Source organism: Hyperolius riggenbachi, chromosome 10, assembly GCF_040937935.1.
Source record: "Hyperolius riggenbachi isolate aHypRig1 chromosome 10, aHypRig1.pri, whole genome shotgun sequence".
In the NCBI taxonomy this organism is placed as follows: Eukaryota; Metazoa; Chordata; class Amphibia; order Anura; family Hyperoliidae; genus Hyperolius; species Hyperolius riggenbachi.
This window is the reverse complement of record NC_090655.1, coordinates 10801506-10813299: the sequence shown is the minus strand read 5'-3', so window position 1 is coordinate 10813299 and position 11794 is coordinate 10801506. Positions and strand designations below refer to the sequence as shown.

At 47.0% G+C, this 11794-nt stretch overlaps 1 protein-coding gene across 5 annotated transcripts in view; it reads right to left on the bottom strand.

Annotated features, from left to right (window-relative positions):
• Positions 1-1302: 1302 nt before the first annotated feature.
• Positions 1303-11794, bottom strand: part of CUTC (cutC copper transporter) — a 69387-nt gene continuing 58895 nt past the window's right edge. For all 5 annotated transcript variants that reach the window (XM_068258037.1, XM_068258039.1, XM_068258041.1 and 2 more), the window contains 3 exons: positions 10644-10671; positions 8856-8961; positions 1303-5221 (listed from right to left, as the gene is read on the bottom strand). In XM_068258037.1, coding sequence (XP_068114138.1) covers positions 5110-5221; positions 8856-8961; positions 10644-10671 — 246 coding nt within the window. In that variant the 3' untranslated portion in view covers positions 1303-5109. The remainder of the gene's footprint in view (positions 5222-8855; positions 8962-10643; positions 10672-11794) is intronic.

Here is an 11794-nt window from a genome sequence, read left to right as displayed (position 1 = left end):
CTCCCCACTACCCTCTAGATTGTAAGCCCGCAAGGGCAGGGACCTCCTCCTAGTGTTTCCTCCCCACTACCCTCTAGATTGTAAGCCCGCAAGGGCAGGGACCTCCTCCTAGTGTTTCCTCCCCACTACCCTATAGATTGTAAGCCCGCAAGGGCAGGGACCTCCTCCTAGTGTTTCCTCCCCACTACCCTCTAGATTGTAAGCCCGCAAGGGCAGGGACCTCCTCCTAGTGTTTCTCATACTGCTGTAATTTTAACATATGTAGATGTACCAACCACATATCAACTATGTATGTATCTGTATTTACTCTATTCAATGTCATGACTGTACAGTGTCTTGTATTTCTTATGTATATTTGTTCCCCATTATTTGTTTGTACTCTATACAGCGCTACGGAAGATGTTGGCGCTATATAAATAAAAAAATAATAATAATAATAATAAACAAAAAAGCTATCCATGACCAAACACAGACTAACCAGCAAGCTCATGGTGACCCAGAACTCATTGGAGTGTGTAAGGGACTACAATGGTCCTAAAAGCCCCCTTACTAAGATGTTAAGAAAAACAAAACATGACCAAACAAAATGACATAACAACTATATGTCCAAAAATTGCCAAAATGTATTAGGGACTTGTCCCTACAATAAAAACCAAGTAGGAGACAGCAGATACTTTCCCCATTTCAGACCATTTGGATTACTGATCATTGTCTAGTGCTGTGCGAGGTCTGTTTGTGGGATGCTTATACCTACCTACTATTTATATATAATATTATATATTATACTGTGATCTGCTGTCCCCTGCTTGGTTTCAATTGTTTTTATTGTTGGGACAAATCCCTAATACATTTTGGCAATTTTTGGACATACTGTATATTTATGTCATTATGTTTGGTCATAGATACCTTTTCTTTTTGTTTATGGCTCCTATCAGAGATTGATCTGTCTCTTGGCCGATCTGCCCATAAATCATCTGTATGGGCCTTTATATATATAACTAGGCGACCTAAACCCATTTAGAAACGGGCTCTAGGTCAGTCCTCGCCGCAGTGTCACAGCTCGCATGGCCCGCCACCTGGCCCTGTCCTGTCCCAACGGCTGTCAGTGCTTGACATGCGCAGTAGCACAAAAGCCCTGACACATGGACAGGACGCAGGGACACTTGCAAATTATTATATGGTCATCTTATGTGCTTCCATTACCTTTTCATTTTTTCACTCCAGATTTGTTTCAGAAGTAACTGAACTCCAACGGTTTTTTTTTGTTATGTTCTGGATCGGAATAATGAAGCCAAGTCAGACTTTCCTTCCATCTCTAGCGAGTTTTTATTCATTTTCTTTTATTTCATGTTATTGTAGCTGACAATGCATGGTGAGTAACCATCAAAAGTGGCATCTTCAAGGAATAAAACAATCGAATGACAGAATGACTCAAAGATTTCTTATGCATCCATGTCGGTCATTAGCGCCAATCTGTTAAAGGGCACCGGCACACCAGAGAGAGCGGGTTGTTCTTTGTTTTTAAAATAACGCTTTCATGGACTTGCATTAAAATTGCGGTAAAATATTGCAGTGGTTGCGATTTAAAAAAAATAAAAATAAAATCACAGTAGCGACAATTTAGCTACGATTTCACTGCGTTTTTAATGCAAGTCAACGGAAGTGTTTTTTTAAACAAACGAAAAAGACCCGCAAAACGCTCTCCGGTGTGTCAGTGCCCTAAGACTGGCTTCACACTGCAGATTAGCGATGCAGTGGCTGCGGCGCAAAACAGGCCTTCAGGAAGTACCACGTTAGTACGCAGTAATCCCTGTCTGGCATCCGGCCAAACAAGAAGTGATGCTTACTTCCTGTTTGGCAATGGACGCCATGCGCAGAAGCATATTTCTAAAATACGCTTCCGTGAATGCGCAACGTAGATAACTGCACTCGCCGCAGGGTAACGTAGGTATGGGCGTGCGTCAGATAGGGCATTTCTGGCGCAGCGCACCGCAACGTGGGGAGTGTGAACTCCCCCATATATTAACATTAGGCTGCGGTGGGGTGCGGTAAATTTACCGCACCGCCTCAGTGTGAAAAGGGCCCTTACACATGAAGATCGATGATCTGTCGGCCAGTCATAGGCAGTTCTCTGTAACCTCGACTTCTGATTGGTTGATGAGAATCTACTTGTGTATGGTCACATGATGCTGTTTCGGTGGGGGGTGTGGGCGCGAGGTGTCATTAAGTCTCTCCTCCGCCCACAGACAGCGTGAAAGGCGCAGACTGACACATGCAGCTAGACGAGGACATGAGTAATGACCACTCACCGCTGTACACAGATTTCTGAGACACTACACACAGCGTGATGGTGAACAACAAGTACAAGCATTCATAATAGTGCCCATTAACGATACAATCCTGTGGGTGATCAATCGTCTGATTCGATCACTGTGATCGATTCGATAATTTTTCGGATCAAACCCATCAATCTAATGGAATTAGCTAGCAGTCCGTTAGTGGGCACGGCCAATCGTTTCCGATCGATCATAAAGATCGAATTGGACACGCGATCGTCCATGGGATTGTATCGTTAATAGACATCTTAGACTGTAGAAAGGTTCCAGATTGTGACTGGGGTCCTATTCACTGCAGGATAAAGGAAGCTCATCTCTGATAGATAACCAATAGGATACATATGAAGACTAGGACAGAGAAAATATATGAAGACTGGGACAGAGAAAACATATGAAGACTGGGACAGAGAAAACATATGAAGACTGGGACAGAGAAACATATGAAGACCGGGACACAGAAAACATATGAAGACTGGGACCGAGAAAACATATGAAGACTGGGACAGAGAAAACATATGAAGACTGGGACAGGGAAACATATGAAGACTGGGACCGAGAAAACATATGAAGACTGGGACCGAGAAAACATATGAAGACTGGGACAGAGAAAACATATGAAGACCGGGACAGGGAAAACATATGAAGACTGGGACAGAGAAAACATATGAAGACCGGGACAGAAAAAACATATGAAGACTGGGACAGGGAAAACATATGAAGACCGGGACAGGGAAAACATATGAAGACTGGGACAGAAAAAACATATGAAGACTGCGACAGGAAAACACATGAAGACTGGGACAGAGAAAACATATGAAGACTGGGACTGAGAAAACATATGAAGACTGTGACAGAGAAAACATATGAAGACTGGGACAGAGAAAACATATGAAGACTGTGACAGGAAAACACATGAAGACTGGGACAAAGAAAACATACGAAGACTGGGACAGGAAAACATATGAAGACTGGGACAGAGAAAACATACGAAGACTGGGACAGGAAAACATATGAAGACTGGGACAGAGAAAACATACGAAGACTGGGACAGAGAAAACATATGAAGACTGGGACTGAGAAAACATATGAAGACTGGGACAGAGAAAACATACGAAGACTGTGACAGAGAAAACATATGAAGACTGGGACAGAGAAAACATACAAAGACTGTGACAGAGAAAACATATGAAGACTGGGACGGAGAAAACATATGAGGACTGGGACTGAGAAAACATATGAAGACTGGGTCAGAGAAAACATATGAAGACTGGGACCGAGAAAAACATATGAAGACTGGGACCGAGAAAACATATGAAGACTGGGTCAGAGAAAACATATGAAGACTGGGACACAGAAAACATATGAAGACTGGGACAGAGAAAACATATGAAGACTGGGACACAGAAAACATATGAAGACTGGGTCAGAGAAAACATATGAAGACTGGGACCGAGAAAACATATGAAGACTGGGACACAGAAAACATATGAAGACTGGGACAGAGAAAACATATGAAGACTGGGACACAGAAAACATATGAAGACTGGGACACAGAAAACATACAAGGACCTTTCCAGTAATTTTGCAGTGCGATGCTCAGCCCTCATCGAAATGCACAAATCGTCATCCATATGACCCTGCACCCCGCCGCCACTCACCCAGTGACGTACTCTCCGCTGGACATGAAATACATCACTGGGATTCCCGGGTTCCCCGTGGTATTTGCGTCTTTACACGCATGCACACAACACCACTGCTGTGTTTACAATTTATGCGTCGCCCATTGACTTACATTATTTCTGCCGCTGCATCGCAGAGTACGACTGGCAATAATGCGCTGTTGACTTTGCGGTGGCGAATCGGGGACATCCGGTGCGGCGGAGTATGTATACTAGGCCCCATAGACTTTTATTGCTGTTGCGTTACCCTGCGTGCAGAAAGGGTAACAGAACGCAATGAAAACGGTGTAGTGTAGAAGGGGCCTAAATGCGATCGGCTAACCGTCTGGCTATAATGCTTTCTGAATCACTCACCTGGAACAAACACGCAGATCAGGGAGGAGAGAGAGTGCAGTCAGAACATCCGATCTGCATCCTTGTCCCGGAGCAAAGATTAGGAGAGTATTATAGCCTAGAGGTCAGCATCATAGGAGGATAGCTAGCAGGTATAGAAAGGAAGCAGCAATGGCGGTCACCGTATTACTCAATAGGCTCCTCCCACCTCCCTCCCAGTGTCAGACGTGGAACAGCCTGATAGGGTACCGCCCATAGCACTGACAGAATCTGGGGACAATGCAATTGGTGGTGCTGGGACAACATGGTCATTCCCCAAACACATCAATAAACGAAGCTTAACACAGTTAAAAGGTGACCAGAACAATGCCGGCCATTATGTGAGTGTATTAACCATCAGTGCTGGATCTGATACGTGAAATGGTAACCGTGGATCTGGAAGAGTCTTGAATGAGGGCGGGAATTAATTTAATGCCCCGGACAGCACAACGCACCAGCCACACCCTCACGGCATACGTGGCGCCCAGCCCAGGTCTGCGCACCAATCACCACAGCTCTGCTCACAACGAGCCACACCCCTCACACATCCTTTCACTCAATGTAGGCAATTAGCACAAGAGTCCAACATACAGTCGCATCCATACCAAGGCCTTCCCTCAATCTACCTATCCTCCTGCCGGCACAGTATAGCAGGAACAAGTCTCTTCCGTTCTGACACAAGCTTGCAGCTTTAGCTCCCCCTAGAGGACGAGGCTGTCACATCACAGGAAGTTCTTCGCCATTGCGTTCAACGTCCTGACTTTGGCCACGTCTGCCACCTTGATGGAGTATTCTGAGGTAGTGAGGGCGGCTCCCATACATACGGAGTGGTTCCTGCAAGACACAAAACCCATTTAGAAAGAGAGGTCCTCCAAGACAAAGACTTTGTTATAATGCAGACCTAAAGAAGGAATTCCTGTAAAATACCCCATCTAGATTCCAGACCCTTCTCTACTGGGGTTCAATCAAAAATCTATTCTTTATTTTTATCTGGTAAACAAGTAATACGGATGCTAACCAGGCAATCCAAAAGTTAAAATCTCTATTACTTTTCTTGTTGATAAATGATCATTCCCCAGTTTACCTGACACTTATTTTGTACGTTGCACAAAAAGGAAGTTGCAGGGCATGCTGGGTTGTGCTTTTTTGCTTCAGTGCATTAGTTAAGTCTGAGGGGAAGTAAAGAAGCAGAAAAACACATCCCAGCGTGCCCTGCAACTTCCTTCCTGCGGCAGCGTACCAAATAAGAGTCAGGTAAACTGGGGAATGATCATTTATAAACAAGAAAAGTAACAGAGATTTTAACTTTTGGATGGCCTGGTTAGCATCCTTATTACTTGTTTACCAGATAAAAATAAATAATTGATTTTTTATTTTATGCCCAACAGTTACACTTTAAAGCGTTAAAGTGAACCTCCGGACTAAAAATCGACTCAGCAGCACTGAAAAGTCTTGGTGTTTCTTTAACAGTTTCACAGCATCAGAACTTTGTTTCTCTTATACAAGCCTCATTTTTAGCTGCACAGAAGAAAACTGCCCGGGCTTTTTTCCCCTGATGCTGTGCAAAGCATGATGGGATTTCTTATTTTGTTGTTCTCGTTCTGCTGTTTTGGTGCATTTTTTTTTTTACATTTTGAATTTGACATTTGAAGCCTAGTGTGTGCAGCTGGGAGGGGTAATCAGGACACAGGATAGTTGGAACTGTGTCTCCTGCTCCTTGTCACCTCATTTCAACCAAAAAGATGGCTGCCCCCATGACAAAGATGGCAGCCCCCATGAATCACAAACATTTGCCTGTTCTTTTAAAACAGTGGGTAAGAGATTATATTACCTATCTATTCTAATTAACATAACTAATGTAACTTGATGACAGTATGTTTGTTTAGGCTGAAGTTCCCCTTTAAACATAAGGTATGTAAGTGGCAGTTCCTGTCCGGGTCGGACTGGGTGAGACTACAGTGTGACCCTCACTGATAAGTAATTACAGCCATAAAATACTTTCCTGACAGTAAATGGCTCCCCAGAGCAGGAAAGAGATAAAATGGGTCAATAATACATAGATTTGAGCTCTAGCATACTTCAATGAATGTGTCATTGAGCAGAGACAATGAAAAAATGACTTTTTTTTTTACACATCCCACAGTTTTATTCTATATTTAAATCTAGTTTGAAAGTTTTTACTTTCAAACTAGATTTAAATATAGAATAAAACTGTGGGATGTGTAAAAAAAAAGTCATTTTTAGGAGAAGTAGGATAGATACAATTGTTTTTCTCATCAGTTTATTTTCACCTCTGATGTCCTTTAACCTCCCTGGCGGTATCCCCGACCTGAGCTTGGGGTAGGAATAAGTAGCCCAGAGCGGTAATCCCGAGCTCAGGTCGGGGTAGGGAACTCAATACTTTTCTATGAGATATGGACAGGAAGAGGACACGGAGGGGGACAGGAGGAGGACACAGGAACCTGGAGGGGGACAGGAGGAGGACACAGGAATCCAGAGGGGGACAGGAGGATGACATGGAGGGGGACAGGAGGACACAGGAACACGGAGGGGGACAGGAGGAGGACACAGGAACATGGAGGGGGACAGGAGGAGGACACAGGAACATGGAGGGGGACAGGAGGAGGACACAGGAACACGGAGGAGGACAGGAGGAGGACACAGGAACACGGAGGAGGACAGGAGGAGGACACAGGAACACGGAGGACAGGAGGAGGACACAGGAACACGGAGGGGGACAGGAGGAGGACACAGGAACACGGAGGGGGACAGGAGGAGGACACAGGAACACAGAGGGGGACAGGAGGAGGACACAGGAACACGGAGGGGGACAGGAGGAGGACACAGGAACACGGAGGAGGACTGGAGGAAGACACAGGAACACGGAGGAGGACAGGAGGAGGACACAGGAACACGGAGGGGGACAGGAGGAGGACACAGGAACACGGAGGGGGACAGGAGGAGGACACAGGAACACAGAGGGGGACAGGAGGAGGACACAGGAACACAGAGGGGGACAGGAGGAGGACACAGGAACACAGAGGGGGACAGGAGGAGGACACAGGAACACAGACGGGGACAGGAGGAGGACACAGGAATCGGAGGGGGACAGGAGGATGACATGGAAGGGGACAGGAGGAGGAAACAGGAATCCGGAGGGGGACAGGAGGAGGACACAGGAACCCGGAGGGGGACAGGAGGAGGACACAGGAACACGGAGGGGGACAGGAGGAGGACACAGAGGGGAACAGGAGGATGACATGGAGGGGGACAGGAGGAGGACACAGGAACCTGGAGGGGGAAAGGAGGAGGACACAGGAACACGGAGGGGGACAGGAGGAGGACACAGGAACCCGGAGGAGGACCGGAGGAGGACACAGGAACCCGAAGGGGGACAGGAGGAGGACACAGGAACACGGAGGGGGACAGGAGGAGGACACAGGAACATGGAGAAGGACAAGAGGAGGACACAGGAACACAGAGGGGAACAGGGGGAGGACACAGGAACCCGGAGGAAGACACAGGAACATGGAGGAGGACAGGAGGAGGACACAGGAACACAGATGGGGACAGGAGGATGACATGGAGGGGGACAGGAGGGGGACACGGAGGGGGACAGGAGGATGACACGGAGGGGGACAGGAGGAGGACGCGGAGGAGGACGCGGAGGGGGACAGGAGAAGGACACGGAGGGGGACAGGAGGATGACAGGGAGAGGAACAGGAGGAGGACACAGAGGGGGACAGGAGGACACAGGAACCCGGAGGGGGACAGGAGGAGGACACAGGAACCCGGAGGGGGACAGGAGGAGGACACAGGAACCCGGAGGAGGACACAGGAACATGGAGGAGGACAGGAGGAGGACACAGGAACACAGAGGGGGACAGGAGGATGACATGGAGGGGGACAGGAGGAGGACACGGAGGGGGACAGGAGGATGACACGGAGGAGGACGCGGAGGGGGACAGGAGAAGGACACGGAGGGGGACAGGAGGATGACATGGAGAGGAACAGGAGAAGGACACAGAGGGGGACAGGAGGAGGACACAGGAACACGAAGGGGGACAGGAGGATGACATGGAGGGGGACAGGAGGATGACACGGAGGGGGACAGGAGGAGGACACGGAGGACAGGAGGAGGACAAAATAATTGGGAGGAGAACATCTAGAAGACACTCCTGAACCATGGCCGCACCAGGTTTAGTATATTTTTTGTCCCCTGTTTTTTTGTGGGTCTTATAGTCCAGAAAAATGTTAACTAAGCATTAGTGCTTGATGGAGAATGTGGGTGGAATTTATTGTCCCTTTAGCAATGCCAGTTGCCTGGCTGTCCTGAAGTGGGTGTGACTGAACTCATGTTCTTTGGGCTGCAGGTACTCACTGGGTGATTTGGGTTGGGGGTTTTGGATTAGCACCTGAGCAGGACTTCAGGGTAAGTAAGAGTTTTTAGGTCCGGTGAAGGCGGTACCTGTATTTCATTAATGATTCCTTGGTAGAGCGAGCTGAGCAATGGAACTCCTGTACTCCGGTGCCTTCCAGGATTCTGTGCAGGTTCCGCTCTGTAATACCGCCACCTACAGGAAGACAGCAGAAAATATACCTTCATTCGCCTACTATAAATATATATATATATATTTTTAAAGGTGCATTATAATTTCATGTTTAACGTGAACTCTTGCACAGGGCAGAAGGAAAACAGAGAGAAATGCACCCTGTGTGTATTTAAAGAGTTTAGCCTGTCTAATTCCTCCTCATTTGTGTATCATCACTAGTTGTAATTTGTTCTCTCCCTGTGTTACCTGACTGCCACGGCAGATAAGCTTATTTGAAAGAACAGGATGTTAACAATATGTACAGAACGCTCCCAGGGACGCAGAACACTCCCGGGGACAGGAGCGCGACGGGGGAGTACGGCGGGCCGCATATGCGCGACGAGCACGACTTGGCCAGGCTTTCGGGCTGAATTGCAGGGGACCGGAGCCACTGAAGGATGAGCAGCCTTAAAGTGAACCTCCAGCCTAAAAATCTACTCTGCAGAACTGAAAAGGCTTGGTGTTTCTTTAACATTTTCACAGCATCAGAACTTTGTTTTTCTTACCCAAGCCTCATTTTTAGCTGCACAGAAGCTAAGCTCCGCCCCATCAAAGAAAACTGCCCGGGCATTTTCCCCTGATGCTGTGCAAAGCATGATGGGATTTCCTATGTTGTTATTCACGTTGCCTAGCAACTGGGAGGGGTGATCAGCACACAGGACAGTTGGAACTGTGTCGCATGCTCCCTGTCACCTCCTTTCAACCAAAAAGATGGCTGCCCCCATGAAATCAAACACTTGCCTGTTCTTTTAAAACAGGGTGGGTAAGAGATTATATCGCCTATTTTAATTAACATATCTAATGTAACTGAATGACAGTATGTTTGTTTAGGCTGAAGTTCCTCTTTAAAGTGGAGCTGAACTCTTGCACATGACAGAAGGAAAACAGAGAAATGCACCCTGTAAGCATGTAGAGAGTTTAGCCTGTCTAATTCCCCCTCATGTGTCGAATCACAAGGTGTAATCTGATCCTCCCCTGTCACATGACTGCCTATGAGAAGCAGATAAAAGCCCATTTGAAAGCACAGGCTGTAAACAATACGTCTGCTTCCATGAAAGCAGGAAGTAGAAATATTGCAGATTTATTGCAAGATTTTTGTATGAGCTATAACAAATACATGTTTTTTTGTTTAGGTTATTATGCTGTTGTGTATCTTTAAGAGCAGAGAGGAGGTCAGAGTTCAGGTCCACTTAAAAAGAAACATCAGGGAAAACAGCCCGGAGGTCTGCCTCACCGTGGCGCAAGTGTCCAGTATATTATACTGTGCATGCAAACTATAGTGGAAGCCAAAGTTCCTGCATAGTATAATAAATGTAAGGGCATGCATTTTCAGCCTAATAGAGGTGCTGCATGCCTGAGCGATTAACCAGTCAATTGCAGCATGTTTTTAGGGATGCGCCCCCCCCCCCCCGTATTCCTGAGTTTCCTGTTTGCATGGTAAGTAATAGTAGTTATGCATATGATTTGCGTCTGAATTGAATGCAAAGTGTGCAGATAGCTTATTAGAGGTGCTGCACATGTGAGCTGTTGGTCATTTCAGATGCAGCCTTTGTGGTATGCGCTGACCCTCTCCTCGCTGTACATATAGCCTCTGTTTAGAGGATGAAGGTGTGTAGGTAAGAGTCTGTACTCTGAGCACATAGAGGAGACAGATATAGCCTTACCTGGCATTACTATGATTCGGCCTTTAGCCTGAAGAGAAAAAGAACGGAAATAATTTTAGAATAATTAAATTATAATTATTTAGTATTTATACAGTACCAACATCTTCCACTGCATCTGAAGGGAACAATCGTCTAAAATGAACAATTCATCATTCAGATATCAAGCAGTAAATAAAGAATCAACTGATGGGTTTAAATAACGACTCATGACGATTCTCCAGCGCTTTGAACGACCGCCATGATGGATCACATGGGCAGATAAAAACTCCCTGGGGCACACTGCGGGGAGCGCTTCCGTGAGAGGCAGAGCTTTCAACTGCAGCTCTGGCTCTACACGGGCGGAGGCAGAGACACTATCAGCACGTATCTCTGCCTCCGCCCACCCCTTTCAGTCTTCCTTCACTAAGAGGGGCGGGGGAGAGGCGGAGATACGTGCTGACAGACGCGTGAAGAGGCAGAGCTGCAGCTGAAAGCTCTGCCTCCCGGGGCAGCAAAATCCACGACCCAAGAAAGTTGTGCATTTTGCAGGGGGGAGTTTGGGGGGATTTAGTTAGATTTCAGCCGTGGAGATGCTGCGTTTTAGTTAGGGCAATCATGATAAAAACATGATTTTAATGAGACTCCAGAGTCTCTTTAAAGATGGCCGTATGCCTAGCAATTTTAGACAGATCTCCCTCTGATCGGATCTGTTGGCCACTATAAGCCACGGGGCACAATTCCCGGTCGATATCAGCATGAAATCTTTTGGGAATTGGCCACGTGACGCCACCTCGTCTCCCCTGGCCGTGCCCCCCTTACATGTTCGATGGACCCCCACGATGCCCCTGCATTAATACTTCTCCTGTCCGCTGTCACCCAAGAGTCTGCCAATGTGTCTACTTTTTTCTTCCTCATTGGTGCATTACGTGGTTTCCGGCGTATTGCATGTGGGGTGGGCAGGACATCATTCACCCACACTACGTGCAATACACTGCTGACCACTTGGGGCGCCAATGAGGAAGAAAAATGTGAATACAGCGGCGGACACTTGGTGGATGGGGCGACACAGGTAAAGTATTAATGGACGGGCAACCGGGGGGTCCAACTAACATTTGGGGAACGCAACCAGGGTTTTCCATCGTGTCCAATTGAGCACATCGGCCCGAGATTTT